This window comes from Anopheles gambiae, chromosome 2 (assembly GCF_943734735.2).
Source record: "Anopheles gambiae chromosome 2, idAnoGambNW_F1_1, whole genome shotgun sequence".
NCBI lineage: Eukaryota > Metazoa > Arthropoda > Insecta > Diptera > Culicidae > Anopheles > Anopheles gambiae.
The window spans coordinates 76,022,255-76,049,188 of NC_064601.1; the positions used below are offsets into that span (position 1 = coordinate 76,022,255).

Sequence of the window (26,934 nt, forward strand, 5' to 3'; positions counted from 1 at the left end):
ATGAGTTAAGCGGTAAAAAAAACCTAGGCGTTGCCATATTGCAAAAATGAAAAAGTCCTTGTTGTTTGAAAAAGAATAAAATTATTCTATTACCTTTTCTCAATGAAATTTGGTTAAGTACAATGTTCAACATGAAAAAAGTAGAAAAAATTATAAATCGATTGTCTGCAACATATCTCTATTTGAAATATTGGAGCTCGATACAAACCAACTGATTCCGGTTATGTCTGTTGCAACCATAATGTTTTGCGTAGGTGTGCTGGAAATTGTGATAAAACTTTGCTTGTTTTATTCAAATAGTCGTAATAGTGTGATATTCTCCATCTCATTAAATACTTCAGAGGCAATAAAGACTAAATAAAACACGTAAGTTCTTTTAAACATTTATATATTTGAGACAAAGTTGAAACATATTGCGCGACAAACGCTCTTCGATTCGTTTCGATTTACTTACACAGCTAGCTTATAAGGTATAGTTTTTACCAAGTTGGTTTTTGTTTACGCATAATACACATAAAAAATAGACAGTAAGCAATGAAGGATCAAACGTGTTTTGTTTAGAACAAATGAACGAAAAGTTGTGCTCACAATAATTGAAGTAAACTAAAACTATCCAAAGAACACTTACACAATAGCGTTGCATAAAGTATGATAGGGAAGCAAATCAGTGAAATAAATTTCAACTTAAAACGGTTCTTTCCGTTCCGGTAGTGTACTAGTGGCTAGCAAATTAAAACAGCAATAAAAAACAAACAAATAAACATACCAATAGACTACGTTAATCTATACATAGGATCATTACACACGGTTGTACGAGGTGATTAATAATACTATGATACTTTGTTCGAGGCCCTCGGCAGCAGAAGTGTTCAACTGTTTTATCCTCATTCGCTGTGATCTCTGTGTTGTACTTGATTGCTTTTTGCTATTTAAGAAAGATTGATTTTTTTTGCAAATTCCATTTTAAAAGAGAATATTGTTCATTTTGATGCATTAGTCAAGGTGCTCATCACGATTCCGTATCCCCTCTATCCACTAATGGCAACTTAAGAACACACAAATGTCGGTCTTGAACCGAAACGATGCACACTTAATTTGGGGAAGCATTTGCGTAAGTACGTTAATGCTGAGCCGGATCTGTAAGCCTATTTACAAATATTTACCGCTACGAAACTGTAATCATACTGTAATTTGATTTACCTTAATAGGATCACGCAAGTGCTGGTGCTATTCTGGTCGAACTTTAAAAATCGGTTTGATCGTCTTAAGTTAACAGTAGTACTTTAAAATTGTTCGATAAATAAAGTGTATGGTAACATTTGAAGGATGTTCTGCACAAACAACCTAACCTTTTGGTAGCACTTTTTAGCAAAGGAGTAGGTAAAATAAAACACAATTAAATACAAAGTAATTCTATCCTATCACTAACGCTCAGTAAGAAAAGGCCATGGATTGGGGGAAAGGTTTGCAAGAGAGCAAGAGATGCCAAGGGTAATAGAGAGACAGGATAATTTTGTACGATTGTTTAGGTTCGAAACGTGATTGCATTTGAGATCAGTTTGTATAGAGCGCTTTTGTTTTCGGGAAGTGTTGTTTAAAAAAATCATATTTTATGCATTAATAGTGACTGCTAGTTTGTGTCAGTGTTTTTGTTTTGCTAGCGTTGTTTTTTGTAAGAGCGCTTGGAATGTTTAGCATAATTACTACGCGTTTAAATTTATACTACAAACTATTAAGTACCGTTTTGCAGCTTCATCAATCAAATTAACTTCATTAGATTTGAAACGTTTAATTTGAACTAGCAAATACAAACCAAATGTGAATATAGTACTTTTTAGCACTGGCAAGGCGTTTAGTTTTTCGGGACATGTTTTATGTCATGGACTCATGTACTGAGTTTAGTTTGATGACTCATGTTTCTTCAAAGATCAATATTGACTTGAGAGAAATTCCATCCATTTCAATTAGTTACTTTTCAAACCTTGATATATTTGTGCTTCTGTAAACTATATTGAAATTTGAAGCCATTTGAGCAAGAAATTAACGATCCAGTTCTAGTTAATTGTTCCACAACCGATCTGTTTGCTCGCAGGTGTAGGCGTTTTGGACGCGAAATGCAAGATGTGGGTGATCTTTTATTGTTAAATTTCGAAATACGGTCACAGTGAATGGGTTCCGGTTCAAATTATACAACAATACGAATGTTACGCTGTGCTGTTAGTTTTTCCAAAAAATATTTTCACATCCACATGGAAAGTGTGCCAGCGGGTTCGAGCGTTGGTGGGTGTGGAAAATAAGTATTGTATTGTTGTGAAGGCGTTTTTACATGTTTGATCATTTTTTACCAAAGCTCCGAAGGCCTGTCCAGAGTTTGCTATTGTGAACGCAAATTTTGGGAACGCAAGTTGGGGAGGAATCCGTTAGGTATCGGACATGGCGCATCATTCGACAAATATTGATGCAAACTGTTATCGTTTGTCGGTTGCGAGCGGTATCGCACAGAATAGTGCGGGTGGCAAGTTCATTGCATTGCAGAAGAGCAACTTTAATTTGTAAATTAACAGACCATAGAAAGGGTGTTTGGTGAGAAAAAGATAATTAACACCGTCGGTGACTGTGTCAGTTACCTCATGCGAGAATCGAGCCGATGGTAAGCATACGTATGTGAGCTGCACTAACGGATCGGCTTGCGTTAATTCGGTGGAGGAGTCATACTAAAGAGGCATTAGCATGTTTTACGTACTCAAAAGTTGTTTGTTAACCGATTGACACAGTTGTTTGATTTTGGGCAGGAAGCTGCTCAAGTGGGTGGAAAATACATATGCTCTATACAGTTTTGTACGTTATGAAGAAAGTTTGCTCCGTCTGTTTCCAGCGGAGTCACCATCGGCAAGTTTGGGCCGAAAGAAATGAGAACTGACGGAGACGTAAACAGATATACAAACTTCTAAATCTGCTACGCTTATCAACTATTACTTATTTTTTGGTAAATGCCGCTTCATGTGAAGCGCTAAGTGATCACTGCGGGCGAAGCTGCGCTCACAGACGATGCACTTGAACGGTTTGGCGCCGGTGTGTTTGCGGTAGTGACGCGTCAGCTCGTCGGATCTTGCGAAACGCCACTCGCATTCTGGCCACTGGCAGGTGTACGGCTTCTCACCTGAAAGTAGAAAGGAGAAGGACGAAATGATGCATTAATTTGAATGGAATAACCCGGGGGTAGGAAATGCTAGGAAAGGAAACACAATAGAACTTGACATGATCACCCAATCATGCCTGCACTGATGTCTATAATTTCTAGCTTTATTATCAATGTCGCCTTCATCATCATCGTCGAAATACACAAACACATTGCGTGTCACTTTTACTTGCGGCTCGCAAGACATCGAGCTAGAGACAATCGATACGAATCATTGATTCGGGTTGACGACGTGATGCTATTCTTGATGTAAGAAGGAAGACTGCCGCCGTTGCACAAGCCCACGTAAACTTAGCGCTGAATGCAGACGCACGGCAAGAATTCAAATGGAGTATCAATGTTGTCCCATTCTGGAGGACAATTGCACTTGGTGTTTGCGAATGTTGTTTCGGTTTCATTTTCTCCGAAGAGATGCCATTCGCTTTGCCATTGGACCGATGACCCTGCACGGTACCGTATGCCAGGTACGGAGTGTATGCGGCACTTCGCTTGGATGTTGGATTTATGGGATTATTAAAAGATTGCACAGACCGTTAATGGTCGCTTGGACACCTTGGAGGGATCATTGTCCGTAGTTGGATGCTGAGAAGTGGCCCAAAGTGCACGTGGTGCGAATGTTGGGCAATCAAATGGTAATGAAGTGTGCGATGGGAATCGGTATAAAGAGGAATCACAGGTATTTAGTGTCTTTTGATGCTTTGTAGGGGTTTACTGTGTATAAATGGTACAATGCCATCTTTAATGATGATTTTAAGCTGTTTTAACAATTGTTTACACGTACCGTAAATAATTGTCTTGATGTTTAAATCTTTTTCTTTGAACTATATTTGCTATAGCATATCATTGTTAACATGCAATTTATATCACAATATCGGAATAATAATAACTACACGGTCAATATATTTTTACACACCGTGTTATTTCATTCAAAGACAAACTAAAACATGATTTTTATGCCAATCAGATGTGAAGAGCTCTAGGTTAATTCATCCTAAAGATGATCACCACAAAGTAATATTTTTTATTTGACTGTGTCATAACATTTATGATTAAATATTAAAAATATTAAACGGAAGAAAAAAAAAGTTTCCTCAAATAATTATTTATGTTCGAATGAAAAAAGAAATGAAACATATAATTTAACGAACCGAATTACTCGTAATCTGCCCAAGTGTAATCTGATATATCGACCAGCTAATGCGTTCTGAAGACATCAGCATACACTTGAATGTCATGTTTTTTTAGTTAAATATTAGTTCAAAAATGCATTAGTTTGGCTTTATGTTGTAATTTTAGATCTTAATTTATTTATAGACTACGATACTGACTTCTGTTATCGCATTTTAAATATTAAGAATCGACCGCATCAATGTTTATTTCACATTTAATGTGTTAAAATCGATACAATTTGCTTCAAGACCAGAGACACTTTCAAACCCACGTAACTCCGAATCCAAGTAAGTCGTGATCCCTGTAACTCAGCAATGTTTTAAATATTCCGCAAATCTATTACAGATCATATGTTTAAAACTATACAAAGTGTGTCAAATAGCTTATTTACAGTGAGCATCAGTGAGGATAATCCCAATCAAATTTATAAATATGTTCCTAACATGTTCAACTTTGACACCATAATCACCAAATATGAGTTTTCGTGTGATTCAAAGGCAAGAATAATTGAAAAGAAAATTATGAATAAGATTTAAAATAAACTATTTATTTCATTTCTTTAGAAACGAGCGAAATATCCCTTACTCTGTAATTGGATGTGCAATAAGGAATCTTTGTACAATTCTTTATAATGTATTTAACAGCACAATATCAATCAGCTGCTTCAGTTATATATTCGAATAAAAATTGTCAACGAGATACTCAATATGCATTCTTCAAGCTGGACCATCTATTGATTCGAAAATGCACTCAGCTACGATTGGTCGACGTGGAGGAACGGATAGAATCGATGCTAGAAATTCCAAGGGGTACTTAGAAAATGTTATGCGCAAAAAATCACTGCACAGTTACACGCGCCGATCTATGGCGCAGGTTCTGGTTCCTGGCACCGTCGCACAAGGTATTGCAACTTTAGCGACGAACCGAATTGATGATGATGATGATGATGATGATGGTGCCGCGATTATGCGCTGCACTGATGGAAGGGGCAGATCGCTATGCGTGTGAGTATTTAACTTATTTCAATCACGTCGCCAACTAATGCAAACAAAACACTCCGCGAATGCTGATTGGCAATCGCACGCCGCAGTTTTCACATGCCACCGAAGTCGCAGCGGCAGCGAAGAGTGGGGATTTAGGCAGGGAGCAGACGAAGAAAGAAGAACGAACGAATAAAAAATCACACACATACAAATAGGAATGTTTCGTTCAATAATTGAATAATAATTATGATCGCGATTATCGATTATATTTTGCGGCGATCGTTTGCGTGGTGTTTCTTTTTGTTTCCCTGCACATCGCAAAGCGGTTTCGCGTTATGACCTATCGTGGGGGCACGATTCAAAGTGCAACGAATTTTGCGGCACAAATGAAGTGCTGGAAACTACCGACCCTGCGCAGTCGGAACAGCTTGTGGATGCCAGTGTAGAATGGGAGTTTGGTTTTCGTCCGTGCGTTCATCACCTACTCGTTTGAACCTCTGATCACCCATTACGGCATTCGACTGTCGATCAGCGAGATCGAAGATTCTTCAGAATTTTTAGCGTATTATTTATGAGCAACAGTGTTACGGCGGGGGTTGCCATAGGGATGTGTCTGGCGTTAGATGGCAACAGTCTCCCGGTGGAGTTAGTGGCACCAGCGTGTGAGCTTCGTGGGTGACAGCATCGCCCGAGTGTGTTTTTCCTTCTTATCCGACACACCGATCATCCATCCACCGATCAGCCATCTGCAGTTGTTAGCGGGAGCGCTCGAGCGCCTTACCGTTTGCTGACGTGGCGTACCGCACGGTTTCGCGCACGAAGCGCATTCAGTCCAGATCGGCCCCCGGGGGCAATGCGCGTCTTGTACGGCATTGCATCATGTGCGAAAAAGTTTGTCAGAAATGCAGCAATGCATTCAGAGAAGCAAAAAATAAAAGACACCACCGTATGTGCTGCGGAACGAATTCGGAACGGCGCTCAACTTTGACATTTCCACAACAGTTTGTGGGTATGTACAACGCATTGCGCTTACGGGCTGGACGGCCAGAAAAGATGACAAATGATTTTCTAATGCAAATTCACGATTTCATCACTAACCCGTACAAAACCGCACATACGATGGACTGTTGTAAAAGTTACAGAATCCATCCCGCGACATGCTCCGTTGCGGGAGAAAATGGCAGGAAAAGCCGATCAGGAACCGCAAAAGGTGAGCTTATGGATATGAGCAAAGGAGTGTGAAATCTTATCATCCAATGCCATGTTTGCAGCAAGTTGGGATTAAAATGTCACTTTCCCATCGGCACAGGAATACACGCGTGTTACATAATGGCTTAAACAAAGCGCCTTATGTAACGCACGTTCTAGAGCAGGGGTTTCTTGTGCAACAGTTCATCGAAGATATGCACTTTATTCTAGAACATGTGTGTCGTATAATAACAGCTACAAAATATCGAGCATCTTAAGCCAACGGCTGCAGTGTCTGTGCATAAACTTATTGCAAGTTGTTGCTGAGACACTTTTCTTTTCTGCTAGATCATCTTAAGAACGCGCGTGGTGGAATAGAACGCGAGCCACGCGGGCAGGTACGTATCAATTATAGATGCAAAGTAATACAGAAGCTAATTTTATTTGTTCAACCTTTTCGTTTCCTCGACCGTGTGGCGATTCAGGCGGTAATTAATCATTCACTACAATTCTTAAGCTTGTACGACTGATTAATCATGCACGATCATGTCAATTAGTCTGGTGCTAAGGTTTCCTGTCCCAGCCCGAACCGAAGGCGTCCTCCGCAGTAGACCACGGCGTCATCACATCACTTGTAATCGATCAGAACACCTCGCCGATTAAAATGGTACCGCTTCCCATTCGGTTGGTACATGCGCTAATGATAATGATTAATCAATTATTTCATCAAACTATGATTGGAAATTATAACTCTAAACTGGACCACGCGAGCGGGGGGAGCCACCGTGCACGAATGCGTACGTCAAGTGAAGGCCCTTGAAAAGCCAGGTTGCTTCGGGGTTTGGTTAGGGGAATGGCTCCTAGCTCCAGCCGATCTCCACCGATGGTGTTGCGCCAGTGTGTGGTGCAGCGAAGCGGCCGGGAATGTAGGGCACGCCGATGTAGCCACTGGGCAGGGTGGTAAGGTGGACAAGGAATTATTGACTGCAAATCGAGCCACCAGGTGACCCGTCACCAAACGCTTTATGAGCCGGAGATGACTTGATTCATGTTCTTGGCGCTGTTGCTGGCTGCTGTGTTGCTGCGCAATTGACGCGCCAAGATCATTGCAGAAGCTAGTTCGGAGTCCCCGCTGTGGGGCCTTCGGTAGGCATCCCTGAATGTAAGGTTTGGGTAGAGAGTTGTGCCAGCGGGCAGCGCGTTGCTCGCCTTTGGCTGGCCAGGCACCAAGGAAGCAGACTGCGAAACTATCTTCCAGCACTGGACCGGTCCAGATGCGGCCCAGGCAAGAGGAAGTTTGATTTATGGCGGTGAGATTTTCATAGGATGTGTGTGTCTGTGTGTATGTGTCGATGCCTTACAGCTCTGTACAGGACAGGAATGTTTGCTCAGAAGCGGTGAGGTAGTCGACGCGGCAGACCCTGACAGCCTCGAGGCTTAGTAGTCGCACCGTTTGACATCGCGCAACGGCGAACGGGATCAATGTGATCTTGATTGTTGTTCAAGCATGTTTTTTTTCTGTTGCGTTCATCAAACAATCGCACTATGCAGACTAGAATTCCGTAGGACAAGGGAGTGTGTGAGTGTGTGTTGTAATACAGTGTGAATCGAGTGCTTCGATGATCAATATCGTCGATGATCGCATGCGCGCCAGTATTGTGTGGACAGGAGAGGAGCGGCGGTCAATACGGCAGAAGTGCAGGGTTGATGCAAGAAGCGGTACTCAAATGCGCAAGCCATCTAATAATAGAAAGCTCTCGACGACTGCACCAAGCTGTTAATGCCAGAGTAACACCTCTGCACTAACGCTGACTGTTTTCGCTCAAGAATACATTAGCACCGGAACTGTTTTGCGGATGGGTTTGGTGCGATAGCTAATAATTTGCCAGCGTGAGTAATCGAGTGGGAGATGGCTGTTAGCAGGAGTTGCGAAGATTTCGTCAAAACTGACATCGATCAACGCTTATGAGCAACACCCTGTCATCACTCAGTCTGCACGCCGGCTATCCTGGCATCGTTGCGGGATGCGTTTCTTCAGCTGAGTAAGACGTACCAAGCACATATCGAAGGCTGTAGGTGGTAGATCCTGCACCAAAACCAAAACAACCAAATCCCGAGACCCTTAATGCGTCGAAAAGACAATTACATGGGTCGCTCATTGTGGTCATATTTCAAATCGCAGCAGCAAGCATAATGGCGCAATGAGGGAACGTGTGCGTGGTTCCAGATCGACAACCTTACTCTCCCCTCCGCAACCCGGCCCCAGCTCCCCCTTTCGTACTGGTGGGAGGTAAAATCCCTGCTAGGCTTCATCAATCATCTTTGGGCAATGTGTAATCAACACGCCTCTGAGCCGTTGTTGTGGCCGTTGTTGGAGGCGACTCCACCGTCGTCCGTCTGTCGGACCCGCAACGTTGGTGATTTGCGGTACAGCCTACACGTGTGCACACCCCCTTTGCTAAATGTGCACGCATATCAGGCGCACACATCGGGCGAGGTGGATGGATATGTCGTGTGCTGTGCATGTGGTTTTATTCACCTAAAACAAACGCACTTCACCAACCACCAGCACACCAAGGTTACACGCGTGGAACGGGGTGATAGCAGTGCGTCACGCTAAAATCGATGAACAGTGAAGAAGGGAGAGGGGAGGGTGGTATGGGAAACGTTTGAAGCGTTAAGCCGGGCAGCCTCATGTAAGAAACACACGCATCAATCCAAGAATTAGCATTAGAAAAATCCACTTAGATCCTACGCAAACGGCTCGTACGCGAATCGATACGCGAATCGTGTCGATTGCGGTCGTGGTTCAGGTTGGGCTGAGAGGAGCGAATGGGTGAGTATCGTGATTTACGGTGAAAAATGTTCCACCCGGCTTCCTTGCCCTTTCGTCAAGTCGGAGCGAATAACTCTGTCGAGGTGCCAAATCTAGGCAGCACTGCTGGCCACGGTGCAAAAATGTGTGCGGTGAAGGTGCGAAAGAATGAGTGACGAGCTGGCAATGCTGGCTGCTATTAATTGCTTTTCATTGTTTTTATGGTAATTAATTCCGCGTGATTGAGGAAAAAAGCTTCGCAAGAGACATAAATGATGGCGGTCTTCAAAGTAGTACTATGCAAGAATGTGAGATTTGAAAGCTACATGAACTAAGTTAGATTATGTCTTAATAAACCAAGTTTTATTTGGTATCAGGAATTTGAGTTCAATTTCTAAAAATAATTGTGTTTCTTCAATATTCATATTTTTTACTTTTATAATATTTTTACTTTAGTAAAACGATACTTTAACAAGGCCAAGAAACACCAAAAACGTTTACCCTTCTTCACAAATAGCATTAATAGACACATTTTAAATAAAAATTTAGTACTTTTTCCTAATACTGTGAAGGCAGTATCAAAAAGTTAGCAAACCACTCGGATGTTTGAAACGCCCCACTGGTATTTCCACTATGTTCCAACACCTCCACCGGCTAGTAGCAAACGATTCTAATAGCCCCGGCAAGTGGAAGTAGCCACTGCAAAGCCACCGAAAGTGGGTCCACTCGATCGATATCTTGCTAACAGGCGAGGACACGGGCAGGATGGCAAAGAGATTTATGGCCAGCGTGTGGTTCTGCCGGCATACCGAAATGCTGCCCTGGTGGCATGGGGTACGGGGAAGGGCAGGAAGGCAACATGCAGGACGGCGGAATTGCGGCTCGTGTCGAATCGCGACGTGACCGGCCAGGGCTCCTCCTTGTGGAAGGTATGCTAATTGACCGTCATCGTCATCGTTTTTAGTAGGTTTATTAAACCAATAGTCACAGTGTGTCAGACAGGAACATGCGGAATAGGTTGAGTACTATTAATTGCACTTGCCTGAAGCCGAAAGGACTTTTGTTCTCATCAGCAACAGGGGGGGGGGGGGGGAATGAAAACGGTAAGCCATTTTGTTGCCCTCCTCCTGGTATGTCAATTTGTTCACAGACAGCGCGGCTCGGTCGTCCGGGTTAACGGTTCGGTTTCGTTCGATTTGCGTTGACGCTTCGCTTTGTTTACCTTTAAGGCTCGATATTATTGATTTGTCTTCATTTACGTATGCTAAATTGATTTAAAACCAAATAAATATTGCCGACGAGCAGTGGCCAAGAGCGCAAACCCCTTCGGGGGTAGTTTGTCTTGTTTTCGCTCTATAGCCGTGAGCAATGCCGGGGCTCGATGATGATGGTGATGGCAAAACGCGACTACTTAGCCACACGGGAGCATAGATGGCGAGATGTTGGGCAAGGGAAAGAAAATAAACAAATGGCCAAATGGTGCGCTGGGGGACGAGAAATGCACCCGGCACGGGTAACACGGTAGCACACCGGTTGAAACATGCCAGCCCTACCGTGGTGTCCCTGGCCATGGAAATCAAGAACGGTAACGCGGTAACGAGGCGGTCGGAGGGCGGTCCTACACATGGAGCAGTCGTAATTGGAATGGAAATTTATTCGCGAATATAAATGAATTTGAATTCTAGGAAATTTTTCAATTAACTTTTTTCCTGCTCAAATGCACGTATCGCTCTCTTTCACCTGGTCGCATTTTCACCCCTTCGCGGGGCTGTGTGACACCGCGGTGGTCCAGGGCGCTCTCTCTCTCGCGACTACGAGATCATCCGATCCCATTTGCCTTGGCGGCTGGTGTATTATTAGCCTATTCGCGTGTGCCACGGTTTGGCCGTCGTTTTCATTCGCTAGTTTTTATTGTTGCTCAGGGTGCTGCGGCTGCTACATTAACCACTAGATGCAGCTGCATTGCCTCCACTTCCCCGTTTCGCGAGCGGCTTGCTGAACGGAGCTGTCAAAATGGAAGCGTACATTGACATAACGAGCTTACTGGCCGTAGGTACGGGTTACCTCATCGCGATGTCCATCCTTGGAAGTGAGAAACGCCGTGAAGGAAGCGCTGATGGGTGGAAGACGCCATATCCCGGCTCGTACACCCGTTTTACTCCACCTTTAACGCTCACTGCTAGCGTTCGCTGCGAGTACAGTGAGATTAAATGGGTGGAGAAAACTTCCATTCGCGAAAGTGGACTATTGCCAAAATCGGAACACTTTTTCTTTCCCCTTTCTTTCCTGCCCGTACAGTAGGCCTTTCCCGGTAAGGTATCGTGGGGTTCTTTTTTGCAAAACGGTTTTTCATGCAGCAGCAGCAGCAGCTGCAGCGGATTCCCGGGTGTCGCGTACACATACATGGCATTTATTTGGTGGTCGCTTAATTAGAGCACCTCGTGGTCGTTAATTGAATCGACTAAATGTGGACAATTTATATCCCAATAAATCACTACAGTACCGGTCGTTTGGTTCAACCAAATTTATCAATTCCAGCCAGCAGCTGTGGAGACGCAGTGGCGTCTCATTAGTGCAAGCGATCGACGATGATTGGCTCATGCTTTGGGAGAGACATTATAGCACGTCGATTTGTCCCTGGCAAGAGTTTCTTGCTTTATGTTGAGAAAAATTGTTTTTAAACTATTAATTATATTTATTGTACTTCAAATGAATCTAGCTCCCTTGCTGCTAAAGCATTTCTATCGATATTTCAGTTAGTTTTTTAGTCAATACGTATTATAAAGCGCCTCATTAATCGCGTGTCTTGTTAGGAGGATTAGAGCAGACCTTCACTCCCTGGAACTGTAACAAATTGGCATAACTTGCATTCAGTGTCATTGGATGCATGCCACGGGGATAACGCGGGAAAGTTTATCACATGCCGGGAGCGTGTGTGAGTATAATGATATGCTAATGATTGCAAACAGCTTCCATTCCTTACGATTTCCTGGTTGGCATATTTTTTGCACCTTAAAGTTCCATGCATTTTTATCACACTCAAAATAATCTTATGCACTTTACAGATCTTGTTGAGCATTGATACATAACGTTTGAACGAAAGGATTTCACAACGATTTGATTGGTATAATTTACTTGTTTTTTCTTCTTTTGAAGCAAATAAACCCAACAATTTCCCATCACATTCCCTTTCATTGCATTGACCAGTCTAGAATCAGATGAGCTGCACAAGAATCATACGATTAAATGCTAATGTGCGTCACCCCGTCTCAAAAGGGAGAGCGCAATGCCAATGCAATCGATCTCTGCATCAACGTACTTGCACATGCAGATGGCTTGCAAGCAGAAATACTCTCAACCCCCTGCTTCCCTCTCTTCATCTCGAGCGCAAGGTGGCCTTGGTTGGGATTTGCGTGATGAAATTGTAGCAAATTCCAGCGCACGTTGGCCTCGCTTTCGTTTGTGGAACAGTTTTTTTTTCCTTCTCTATGACCACATTACATCCCGCTCCTTAGGAGCTGCCGGGCAACGCTGCCAAGTGCTGTCACTCATCGATTATTTATTGCCTAGCACGAGCCTCCCTGAAGGATGGCGGGGGGTTTTCCTTTCTGCTACCGCAGCTACACGCAGGGCCAGGGCCGGGAGGTACTATTCATCTATCCATCCAGGCGTTCATCCATCTGAATGCAACCTATTGATGGTGGCCGGATCGATGGCATCGATGGTGGTTGAGTAATAGGAAGCATCCAGCGAGTGGGGGCTACCATTTGGAAGGATTGCAGGCTTTCGGGAAGCTTTGATGGGTGGCAAGGTTCGCATATTCGCTGCATGCCGAGTGTGGTGTCCAACTGAAGCGAACGCTTGCCAGAGGGCCGTGTGCTACACGTCGCAATAATTGATCATGAAATTTAAATTAAAATAAATCAATTTATTGCAATGCCCGGATCACGGACATCAATAGGGAATTTCATGATCTAAGGCGATCAATAGCAAATAGGTTTCACTAGATTTTGCATTCAATTGTGCCGTGTTCAAGTGGGGGTGTTTTATTTGTATTTACTTTAAATACGACACTTTAGAAATGTGAACAATGCAGCAGAAAATAAATAAAGTGAACATTTATTTAAGTGATCATTAAGATGACGTGTGTGGCAAAATATCAAACGTTAAATGTATTCATATTAATGGCTAATTGTTGCACACTGCTCTTGAGTTCATTTTTTTACCACCCTATCCTATGTTACTCGTCAACTGAAATTCTCACCGATATTCGATTTGGTACAATTAACATACATCCAACATGTAGAGCAAAAGTAAATGTAAAACCAACCGACATGTACCGTTAGCGGAAAAGTGAAGGATTGCTTGTGTCTGATCTGCTAGCGAAAGTTATTCCACCGCCTGCACTATTAATTAGGCGAGCTTTTTTTCTCCCATCGATCCATCGTTCTGTAGCTCCGAGACCAATCATTAGGTTAATGGTTCAATAGCAGTATCGCGCTGAGTGTCGCCCAACTATCCTCGAGCAGCGCCTACCCTCCCGGGCAGCGATAATTTTCACATTTGCCACCCGGGCTTCCCCTTGTTTTAACTCCGTTAATGACTAATTACACCGATCAGTGATCGGTTTGCTGAGGAGACCCCGAAGCGTACCTCGGTCCGCCCACTGACTGATCGCAAACAATTAGAGCATCTGAGCGTCCCGTCTTTTGCCGTCCGCCAGCTCGAATTGTACGTGCACGAAACGTGCAACTGGCGCGGGCAGTTGGAAGGGAATTCTGAGGGGGGACGGAAAATTTCGAACATGTTCGAACCCGGCTATCGAAACACAATCGTGCCGCAGCGTGGTTCAGGAAATGGTTCACAGGATGGGGCTCGCGCACGGCCGCCCGTGGACAATTATTCAAAGCGGCCTGTCATAATTCATGCAATTGTGACAATTACTCTCGAACGCATTCAGACGCCCAACACGACCAAATCAATGTTTTCTGTCAACCTCTGGCTCCTTCGGGGAGCTAGTGGTTGGAGCGGGCGACCGATCCGATTGACAGTATTTGTCATAACAAACAAGAGTAACTACAGTGCTTATCAACGGCGGCTAGTCTGTTACGCTGGAGCTATGATAGGCGCTAGCTTTATGGCACAACATAAAAGCTAGCAATTGTTCCCGCTACGGCAATAGCTGAGAGTGATCGAAAACTTTGGCAGGATATGTGTAGTACCTTCTCAGCCCTTTTCAAACGTACTCTGACAGTTCTTACCGCGCTGGCGGGCAATCATGTGCGTGCGTCATGACGGGTCGGTTGAAAATGCTCACAGCTCGACTGTGTGCAGTGAGCTTTGCACAACGGATTAAGCTTGGGGTGTTCTCGGTTGTTATTATGGTATGTAAATTACGGTAGCTCCAGCGTCGGCAGGGCTGCGTCACTTTTTGCGGTGTCATTTGCGTGTCCGGGCGCTTGCGGGAGAAACAGGGGAACCAATCGGTATCGAAAGTATTTTTACTGCAATCTTTCTCAGCCTCGCCCCCGCGCGGAATTGGTGGAAAGGAATTTGTCGCGCATTTTTTGTTATTAGTGTGTGCCTTTTTTCTCTCTTCCACTGATGTATCCTCCGCCCCTGGGACGATGATGCCGGCGACCCAATACTTTCCATTGCATTACTGGCAGGCTGGCGACGGTATCGCTGGTGTGTCATTTTGCTGCAGACGACCATTAGGGTGACCGATGGCGCTAGTCGGCCAAGTCCTCGCGAACCATCGCCCATTCGGGTGCGGGACGGGAAGAGATAATTCATAATTATTAATTATAATGGCAAAGCAAAGAACTAATAATTCACGCAAGCGGTAATACCCGGTCAACTGATGGCGCAAGCGCAGTAGCGTCGCAGAAGCAAGGGTGTCTCCCTGCGCAAAGCGTCCCGCTCGTCCAGGCAGAGGCGAAAGCGAAAAAACTAACGGTACGGACTCGAAATAGGCGGTGACATAGTGTGCAGCCATTGCAGTCTTGGCAAACACGCCAGGACGGCGTTAGAACGTGTACCGGGCGCTGAGATACGATCTATATTTCGCAACGGCCCCTGACCTTCGCGCTGGAAGTGTGATAGAAAAGCTGAAACACACAACCACATGCACGTAGAACCCCGAGAAATGAACTTAATTCCGTATTTACGAACAATTTTAGAGATCGCAAATAAAATAAATCATAAGAGCTCCGCAGGGTTGCGCCCGACTGTTGTCCGGTTTCTTAGTCACAGCTTGTACAACCACACCGTCGTCGGTTTGCCGGTATGAAGGAGCGGTACCATGTCCAGGTTGGCAGGCAGAGAGGTAGGCAGGCTGGAGTTAACCTCCAATTAGAACCAAGGTTAGGTCGGTAGCAACTCGGCTGCCCATTGCTTCACTCCAGTCGGCAAGCCACACTTGGGCAATTTGCATCGGTTGTTTCGATACCTTCCGCGCTGGAAGCATCAGGGCAGCAAGGAAGGAACCTCGGGAGCCTACGAATTCTGTTGGCGTGCCAGCTGACCGTCGATGGTGCGATCGCAGTGTTGGATTTGCCGTACCATGCTGACCATGGTGTAGCTTACTGAAAATTGCGACCTTAAATGAGTGTAGTGCAGTTTGAATTCAATCTACTCGGGTACCGGTTTTTTTTTCGTCATGGTGATTATTTGGTGTCAACAAGGGAGGGGGAGGCTTTGGTTTTCATCGCCGTTTGGTTCAGGAGTATCGCGTTCCCTTTACATTGATGAATTGCGACTAATGGTTTCGGCGAGGTTTTCGGCTCGATAGCCTTTTGAAATGAATGGTATCAGAATTGACCTTTTGGGAAACAAATCGACCCAGAGAGAGATACCGCGGATTGTCGCCGCAATTGATCAGAGTGTGCGCAGAGCGTGGGTTACGATTGCAACGCAAGGGTTTTAAGCATTTTCGTCTGTGTATGTGGTGGTGGATTTAGCTTATGATTGGATATGACCACATTAGAAGATTTACTGTCACGAAATATAACGCAGCTAGTATGTAAAGTAGGCCCAACTGTAAGTTTATGCCGTCAAAAGTTGCTTTCAATTAAAAGCCCCATTAATGGGTCGGGACAACGAGCCTCCAACATACGTCAAGGTGAGAAGAAATCGTGCATGCATGCCACGCCACGCCACTGCCTGTATGCTACTTTCCATGTGCCAAAAAACACCCTTCCTACACTTCCCTATCGCTTGTCGATCGCCGCCGTTACTTCCTTGTACCGGTCCGTAGAAGGAAAAGCACGATCATTTATCAGATCGCTTTTATCAGTGACCGAACGGAGGAAGGATCGAGCTGCGGGAAAGGGTCTCTCCAGTTTAGCTCAGTATGCATGAGGCTGACTTGAGCGTGATTGGACACTCTACCGGGTGTCGACCGCTGGCTGGCCATCGGCAAAACCCCCGTCGGGCTTCCCCCTTTTCGGGACTGAACCGATTTGTGAAATATTGCACTGTCCTTCGTATTGATGGCTTCGATGACGTGTTTTGGGCGATCGGGGCTGTGATCGATTTAGTGTTTCGCTGTATGTAAACATCACTACCCGCTCACTACGGTCAATGCAAAAAGCCATACGCGCAGACATGTGCCGTGCGTCGTGCCCGTATGGTGGCTGTTTTGATGTTATGCTGATGGAGGCTGCCAGCATGCCGGCATTCTATGTACGACACCGTTCGCTACCTTTTCCTTCGATTCGCCATTAAACGGATCGAACGGGTGTCGGGGCCCATGGCTGCCCGGGCGGGTGTGAGTTTATAAATCAAAAACCCATTCAGCTTGTCTTTCGCTAACGTGGCCTCGCTTCTGAATCGATATTGTTTGCTACGGTAGAGCACCGTGGCGTTGTAATTTGTTTCTGTAACGTCCAGTATCACAGGGGTTACCCTTTTTTTCGTGCGTTTCTATTGACCCGCTGCATTCCGCTCTCAATTTGTGATTAATTTGTATGCTCTTGGGTACTGTTGGCGAAATAATTGCTTCGGAAGGTACGACTACAATTACACGGGCATTAAATTTGTCCGCTGTACAAGAGACGCAACAGGGAGGATGGAACGTGTGAATTAAGAGGTATGCTAGACCTAATGCCAAGGAAACATTTGATCAGTTTGTGTTCAGCTTACCGAAAATTATACATTTGGAATAATAATTCTAAAGAATTCTTTTGATATTTCAAGAGCATCAAGAGACATCGTCTGAACTTTGTGATGAACGACTAAAAAGACTTTACATTTGTTCCAATAACTGTGCTCTAAAGTTCATATTCAATTTAATGTGCGTTGGTAGTGGGGTCTCGGGGGTTTGCCTTTGACTCATTGGAATGTTATTGTTTAGTATCTTTTCACTGAAATTAATTTGAAAAATGTATTCTATTTTTTATAATTTTACGACTTTTGAAATGATCAGTTGCTAACTCAAAAGTGAGAATACTGTTCAATTGCTCAAAATATAACTAAGCAGATGTGCCCCAATATGTTTCAAGAGTGACCACTGGCAGAGCTTCAAGTCATGCAGAAGAGAATGCTTTTTGGTAAATGATATGTTTCGAAAGCAAATAAATGATATATCAAATGACATAATTCATGTATACAACCCGTTTGACAGTTCGGTCATTAAGCGGCACGGTTAATGATATCGCTGTCAATTTGCTCGTGGTCTTGCAGTTCGCTCGGCAAAAGCGTTGCAGGACGGAATCGACCCAGCTCCAGTACCGGCCGAACAATAATAATCGATGCTTGACAGAGTGATTGAATAGAACCGAGACTGGCTTTACATGTAAAATAATAATTTTCGCAAACGATAACGAAAGAGAGCAAATTGGCAGTCATGCCACGAAGGATGGCAAGTAGATGTAAATTACTTTAAAAAAAGAAGCCGGCATAATGGGACCGCGATCGATCGCACTGTTTCCAGCGCTTTCTTATGCTGTACTAGAGCGTTCTATTTAAAAGGCGCTCGCGTACTTTCGCCCCGCGTGATTAATGATAAACGGCTCAGTTTTGATTGAAGTGAGTTGTGATTTTAGTTTCCTTTTCTTCGATCTCTACCAATGTGTGAGTGTGCTAGTGTTTCCCGTTCCCCGCAAAGGTACCGGGATCGAGTTTGGTCAAGAGACGACTCGGGGGTGATAAAATGTTAATTATGTTCGCGGTTCAGCTGCAAATGGATCTGACGCTTGACGCGACTTGAGATCTTGCAATCATTTTTCTTCACTTTGCTAAACCCCCAGCCGTACGGTGAAGTACTTCGCTGTGAAGGTAAAAAAAAATTATGAACCCCTGCGCAAGGGATAGAAGCAGAAGTGAAGATGGAGATATCCACTTGTTCGTCTATGAATTAAATTTAACGATGACCGCAGTGAGTGAATGGAGCAGGCGGATAATATTTAGCGGAGAGCGGGACTGGGACGAGGTCTAAGCGACCAATGACGCCTATGATTAAGTGGATTTAATTTAAAAACGATTATGTGACCGCTGAACTAATAATCCGCACCACCGGCACCACAAGTGAGCATTAAACGATCACCTTTTCTTCCCGCCGCCGTCCGTGGATCGGGACGGGATCGACGGATCGGGTCAAGTTGAATGATGGCTTTGACCACCCATTGCGAACCTTAGTTTGGGGAGATTTTAGGCTGAGTGAAGCAGGCGGAAGAAGAAGAGGAGAAAAAGCACAAACGCACTGGCCCAGGGAGCAGAGTGACTATGGCAAAGGGTTGAAACGGACAGCATAAAACGGAAAGCAAACAGCGCGAAACACGCCGATTTGGCGGAAATGTAAAAACATCGTCCCAGAACGCTCACGGGAAGAGGGTATACACGGGATTTTGTTTCTTTCATTTTTGTTAAAATATTGAGCTGAAGAAAAAGTCTGCGTTGGACGCAGCGGTCTGTGACGGAGACGAATAATATCGTCCCTTAGTGTGTTCTTATCATACTGTAAAACCCATGGAGCATCGCGTCGAGTGTTCGTAAGCAAAAAGGACAATCGACATCTCTGAGATTAGGACACATAAAATGCATCATGAGATCATAATAATGTATTGTGCATCTTTACCCTATCTTCATTTTGTTGGTTTTGTTCTACTGGGAAAAAGGGCAACATCGAACGCAAGACAAACGCAACCACCGGCAATGACGACCATTATATGAACCGTGGCAAATTATATTCGACTCGAATGGGCTCAAAACGCTGTTTCTTCTACCCCGTATACCGTATCAACAATGGGCAGAGTCTGGGGCATGGAGAACAGCAAAACACAAAAGATGCGAAAGGAATCTTTAATATGCTTCTACAAGACACCAAAGGCCGACCAAAGGCAGACGAGGTACGATAAGTATATCGTAAAGCATGTTTCCCTGCGTCATGAAGCTATAGAAATGCTTTGCTAGCTGCAAGAGCCCACGTGGGTGTTGGAAGGATGATTGCCAAATGACTCTTTTTTATCTTTTTCGCATGAAGACATTGGAGCTGGACTTGACCCACGTAGCACGTGCGAGATGCGTGTGATAATCAAGAGGGCGTCAGGTGAAAGCAACCATTTTTGGAAAATTGCTACATTTCGATACACCAATGGTACACAGCGAAAAGAGTATGCGCAATGATTAGGTATCATTAAGGTTGATGTCCGAACGACTTTATTTCCGTTTCAAACCAATACAAAGATTTGTATTTTCAGTTTCTTGTAAGGATGTCTGGCATGTGTGTCTTCTTGATGTAATTATCATGTGATGAATTAATATTATCATCATTAAAACCCTTAACAGTATTGTGGGCCATTTTTTTGCATCAAAAAATACTTTTTTTTAAAGATGGTAAACAATTGCCGATCTTCTTTCTCTTTCTTGGTGATGGAAGTAAAACAAAGTGAACCTTACGCAATTTGGAGGCTTCTTTTCGCAGGTAATAATAGTACGTAGCTGCAGAAATAAAAAGCAATGAGAAATTTGAAATCACCTCGAAGCTTTTGCGTGGGCGCTCGGCTCGCCCATGCCCAGACCCGTATCGCTTAACAAAATGATCCATTCTCCTTAATCGCTTCGTGATCATAATTGCATCAATTGCCCGCCATACTATTGCTGGTCCGCGTCCGCGTTCCGGGAAATGATCAACCGCCCTTGCCATCGCAAGCTGAGCTGCGGAAACATTGCCCCGCTGATGTCGTTTCCGTTTGGTGTACACGCGCGCACATCGGCAAATAAAAACTACGTCAGAATGAAAGGATAAAAAACCGCACGAGCGAGCAATCAAGACAAACGCTGAAGCTTCCTGTTGCAAAAAATAAAAAAAAGAATGACGCGTGTAGAGCATACGACGCAGAAAATTCTTTCCCGTGTCGTTGTCAACTTGTCATCGCACAGCGCGATTTTCTTTCGTTCATTTAAGCTCATCCATTTGCCGTGGCCCGGTACGGCCGGGTACGGGTCGCCAGCAGCTTGCCTGAACATCTTCCGTGGGCTATGTCGTGCGATCGTTCCATGCGAGGAGACAAGTGCTCTGCCAGCGAACATAGTCCACGAGGCGTGACTTGAGAGGCACTTTGGCACTTGCTGTTGGTGCACTTGCTTTACGGTGGCTTGTTAGGTGGTGACTTGGATGTCGCTGCTGTCCATCCGCCGGGTCGTGTTGCTCCAGAACGACGGGCAACTATCACTGTAAAAAGGCTGCAGCAGGCCTACATCGTGATCGTTCTTGTGTTTGTACCTCTTGCTCACCTCTGCTTAACGCTACACATCTCCATTGACACAATCTAGCACGAGCTTCCGATCTAGAGATTCCCTAGATCTCGTGTCCTTCCACTGCCATGTCCGACAAGCAATCGTGACTCGGTGGCTTTCTGCAGCCGTGCTCCCGCCGAGCTAACAAGAGATATAGGGCTTATCGGAGCAATCGTTCATTAACGGCTACTATCGATCGCGCATCGAAGCAAATCTTGATTGCCATTATTTCACCCGATTTCGAGGCTAATGCCGTAGTTCGGCGCGGCCAAGCGGGCTTCCAATTTCGCTTTCCTTCGACGCGCCGCGTATCAGGTGCGCTTTCTTTTGTTGTCTCGTTGCACCGCACCGCGTGCACAGATGCTTAACAACCGTTGCAAAAAGTGGTAATGTTTGCTTTATCAGCAGGATCGAATCTGTGTCAACGCGCGCGGCTAAAGCAAACCGGTTACCCGCGGTTCGGGCCGCGCCATAGCCCATTGGTCAGTAGCAACGGGCAACAGGGTTCGGTGAAGGGCACCCGTGCACGGAAGAGGGAAGCTGCAGCACGGAAAACGGTATCTCGTATCTCGTACGTGAGATACTTAAGGTAATTTTATTTCGCAGATTCTCGACCGGGCAGACATGGCGATGCCCCCGGGGTGTTGACTGCGTGTTTTACTACAGTAATTAATTGTTAACGTTTGGCGGGCTCTTTCCCTTTTCGTGCTGAATGTTTTCGGCCGTTGTTGTGTGTGTGTGTTTTTTTTGTGCGCATTCTCTTCATCTGTGTCGTTTCCCATCTGGTGCTCGGTTAATTTGTCTACCATTTCGAACATTCAATGGAAAGTGACCGCTCGCGGTTGATTGCGTTTGGGTCAAGCGTTTGCTGAAGGACCGGGGGAGCCATAAGGGAAGGAAATAGTTTAAGATCCCCGAAAATGAACCATCATGATCTGGCTACTGAGCGGGGACGGTTCGTCGATCGATTGATACCTATGCTTATGCCTCAACCGTTCTCGTACGTAATACACACACACACACACGCACACACATACAAGCATCGAAACCACTTTTATGTTACGTTTCCTAGCAAACCGTACTCATTCGGCATCGGCAGTAGATCTAGTAGACGCGGTCGGGTCCGCTTGACATACATTAACACGATAGCGATCTCGCGGAAAACGGGCGTTTAATTAAGCTTCGAGAGCTAGGATAGTGGGTGGGTTCGGGAGACCCGTCAAGACTGTTATCACCCGACACATTCGCATGGCGTTTGTTTGCGTTGCGCCCCGAAGCCTTGTCGATGTGCTGTCAACGCGTCGAAAACTTTTGCACCATTATGTGAGTGTGTGGGCTTCACGGAATGAACAATTCAGTTCATTAAGGTGGACATGTTGCCAAGGAAGTGAGTGCAATTAATGGCAGGATGTTGAAACAGCCATCAAGCCGCAAATCGGATGTGATTTTGCTTAGATTTTGTTTTTTTTTCACTATCGCAGTCACCGCCCTGAAAACAAATCAATGCAAAAATGTAACATTTTCATTGCAAAACGAGTGTTGCAGTTGCATATCTTCATTTGACGAGTAATTTAAATCGTAATTTAATATCATATCGAGGGTGAATTGCTCACGGCCACAAACCAGCTTTATATGAACAAAATCAAACTTTGCTGCTTCTTGCGGTGGTGTTGGTCCAGGATTGGTTGTCCTTAGTGACTCACGAAGAAGTTTTTTTCAATGTTACCGGACTGGAGTCATTGGTTGCGTATGGGTTGATACTGATGAATGGTGCGATGGTGCGATTCTGCGTTGGAATGCGGTTTTCATTGGAAGGCACTCGACAGGGAACTGTTTTTTTTTATTCAAAATAGTTTGCTTGTCGTAATGAATAAGAGTATTTTATCATTTTTAACCATATTTACTGTTTGGCTTTGCATTTTGTATCGACTGTTTCGAAATCTATAGCCATTTAACTCTGTGACACGGTAGTGTGTTTCGACAAGAAAGAGAATAAAATACTATTAGTTCGTTTTGCCATGTTGTTTTCCATGGTGGCTTATTGAAGAGCAAATTTTGTTGTCTAATCTTTACACAATCATATTTAAAAATGCAATATAAACATATAACATTTTATTTGAAATAAAGCTACATGAGATAGTACTTGCTATTAGATAGTAACGTCATTTACTGCTTATTTTAATCGATCATTGTAAAACTGACTAAGAAATGCTAGAGTTAATTCGTAGTTGTTTGTATTTTAAAAGTATAATAATATATTAAAAAACATCAGCAGAACTTAAATGATGTTAAGCTCACGGTACGTCTCTTCTTTTACGTTCCATTTGGCCAAACGTGATCTAGGATTTGGAGCATTTTCGTTAAGGAAATAATGGCACTGGCAGCGAACGACAGGCCGTGGCAGCATAGTTGCAGCCTCTAGTAGCAACAATTTATTCGCTCTCATTCATTCAATTATTCAAAGTCCCTTTAGGGATAAGCACCAGCTCCACCTATACCTGTGCCTGTGCATCGAATGGCACGGGGCCTGCCCGCGCGATGGCGACCGCTCTTCGGTACATTCGGTTTTAATTAACTTTTGGCATGTCCCTCAAAGCCTTTGCCGCGGCCGCGATCGGCTCGCACATTCGCGGCCAGTCGCACGTTCACGAATCGATATTTATGAACTTGTTGAACGGTCGCTTTAGTGGCGGCGTGTGGCATGCGCGACCGGCCCGGGTCAGGCACTGTGCCAGGAAGCAAATCGGTCGAAAATGGGTAAAAAATGACAAACATGGGAACCCAGGGGCCGTAGCCGTAGCGAAATATGATTAACTGCATATGTTTAGTGCTTCGTATACTCCCTTACTACTCTATCGTACTGTCTCTTTCTTTTTCTTCATCTATCTCGCTCTCTCTCTCTCTTTCTCTCGCTCTTCTTGCAACTGCTTTGATATTGCACAGTACGGGGAAGTCATGGCGAGGATACCGAAGGGTAAGGAAAAAATGACCATGTTGAAGGTGTATACCAGACAATAAACCGACACTTGCATGCTGTATCGTCATTCGTCTAGGATCGTCAGGACCGTAGGTTCGGGGGCGAGGACGGTGGAGACTGAGGGAGTGGGAAAGCTAGTTTGGAATTTACAACCGCCGACACACACGCGATTTGTTAATGAGAAGCATAGCAATCGATTACGGGTACGACTGAACCGGAGTATGGATCGTGCGCAATAAATTTCAACTAGGAACTGGCAGATGAAAGCTTCTCAATGCTCTTTTCGCTCGTAATGTTACACGCAGTGAATATTTTATTTTCGTGTGTTACTCGTTCCTGTACCTTTTTTTCTTCTGTATCTTTTAGCAAATGCACATGTTTTGCGTCATATACATAGATGCACCAGTGAATGAAGAATTTGTTGCGCACTACATGTGTATCATTGAACACTAGTTAAATGAATTTATTTGCACCATATTGCACATGCTATCGATCAGGAACTTATCAGGAACATACTTTTTCTCTAGTATGTATCATACATGCATCTTAGATAAGTATTCAAAACGTGTGTGTATTTATGTTATATAGTTACACATAATTTGTCAACACATTTACAAAACCTTGAATTGTATCAGTTTTTAGCAGTAAATTTAAAGCCTATACCAACTGTAAATGTAAATTGTTCAAGATACTAATAAATATTTATACATCGAAAAGAAAAGATTTGAGCGATTAAAGTTTCGTTAAACGGATTAATTCTATTGCCGATTTTCCCACGAGCTGACGTACAGATGTTGCATAAAACGTAGCAAAATCAAGCTGGGACACCTGTATTTTCTATCGCGCAAAGCCAACTCAACAGATCACGGGCAGCTTTATTAACTTGACCCTACTTAAAGAAGAAACCAAAAGTGAAACCACCGACTTGATAAATGTACACCCCTTCGATAAGCATCGCCGATCGCCGAGAGGTCGTCCGTTTTCTTTCGCCAACTGTACAGTACACCCTGGTAGTACAAAATGATCGCCTAGCCAAAGGGTTGAGGATCTACCCGGGGGTGTCCGTAGCAAGACGAAGGCAAGAGAATTCGGTTTAGTGCTGAACGTAGCGCACTGGTCGATAGGCTACTTTGGGAAGAAAAAAAAATCCACCTCCACAGTTTATTTCGGTCACCTCTGGTTGCCACTTGGTGTCTCTTAGCGGGATACCTCTAACCCTCGAACACACAGTACCATAGTGGTGGTGGAGTAGAATCTGTAGTAAGACCGATTTATTAGTATTTTTGATTTATAAACACCGCTAACGGCGAGTGGTACACAACGAGCGTACCGTGTTTGTTCCCCTTCTAGTGGTTACTTGATATCGGACACTTCAGATCCACTCGGCACTCTGCATGTGTAAACGTAAGAGCACTAGACATGTCATTTTGTCACTTTACAGCTCCTCCAGCACCAAACGAAAAGGAACGCGTGTATCGAGGGACGCGATGACGGCGAAAAGTGGAGGTTTTTTTCCAGTCCTGGGTCCGTTCACCCGTTGCTAACGACTTCTGGAACAGTGCTTGTTGGAGGTGGGCAGGGATTGCACTGGATGAATGGACTGTGTCGTACAAGAGGGCAGCCAATATCTGCTTAACAGCTTTTTAGGGTATAAGGCAGCAGGGATGGCAAAACTTATTTTGACCGTTAGCGAGAAGAGTAAAAGTGTATTACAAAAATCAACATCGCCAGCACTTGGTGGTGGATCGTCCCGATGTGTACGGGGGTTATTGTTTAGCCACATTCGGGGTGTTTAGTAAAGCGTACCGACCCGTAGAGTGGAAACAGACAAAGTCAAACAGACACGTTTGCTGGCGTTTGGTTTGCCGTAATTCGTAATGTTTTGAGTCAACCGAGTAGTCAGAAGCTTCGGCACTTTTATGATTTTCACCTTCCGTTGGCGCCAGTAGCGGTTGAGTAATGTGGGTAGCTACGGTGGGTAAAAAATGTCTTGCACGTGTAAAATGTGTTGGAATTAATAAACAAAATTGAATAAAATGAATCGAATCAGAAGGAAAAAAGTAAAATCGCTATTTATTATCGCGTCGTATTAAAGTTTCCAATACGTCACTATTTTCTCCAGCAAAAGTGTCCCGTAAGCGAACACGTACAAACAAACAGATCATGAAACTGGTTTTTATGAAAATATGAATTTCATGTAGGCTGCGAACCCGTCGCCAGCCGCACGTCGCCCGATCAGGCTCGTTTGTCACCACCAGCAAGCTACTCTATCGCACCGTGTTGCCTTCGAGCATAAATATGATGCGATGCTGAAAACACAGGAATTAATAATAATAGAAAACCGATGGACAAATGCGACAAGATCCAAGTGGTACAAAATTAATGCGCGACACTAGCGCGGACCCGGTTACGATCGCGGGTACGCGGGAACGCGAGCGTCTATGAAGTTGTTAAATTTCTCACGCTCGTCGCCTGATGCTTGTTTGAGAACAACAACACTCGTTGAAGTCACTTGAAACCGTTGTCGCTCGATCGCTCCAGCAACGGCTGGTACGAGCTGCTGAGGTAGCACTGCTGCTTACATCGTGTTCGCGCTCTCGCGCCAGCTCAAGCGGTTGTCCGAAATATCATCATTCATCATAAAAGTGGACAAAGTACAAAGGCATTTAGGGGCTTTATTCTTTGGGGTAGCGGTGTTTTAGCTACTGGATTATTTCACTAAAAGCCTACGGTGCAGCACCGGTGCGAAATGTAGGACACCGAGTGCTATCGACACGATCGCTTTCGGAAACAACCCTGATGGAACCATGGGCAAACTAGACACACACCAGGCCTTCTGACTTCGTGTGAGGTTTTGTGTGAT

The 26,934-nt window shown here is 44.4% G+C and overlaps 1 protein-coding gene across 2 annotated transcripts in view; it reads right to left on the reverse strand.

The window, feature by feature from the left end:
* Positions 1-371: 371 nt before the first annotated feature.
* LOC5667313 (dendritic arbor reduction protein 1) overlaps positions 372-26,934 on the reverse strand; it is a 101,350-nt gene continuing 74,787 nt past the window's right edge. For both annotated transcript variants that reach the window (XM_061644774.1, XM_061644775.1), the window contains one exon: positions 372-3,160. In XM_061644774.1, the coding sequence (XP_061500758.1) occupies positions 2,973-3,160 (188 nt within the window). In that variant the 3' untranslated portion in view covers positions 372-2,972. The remainder of the gene's footprint in view (positions 3,161-26,934) is intronic.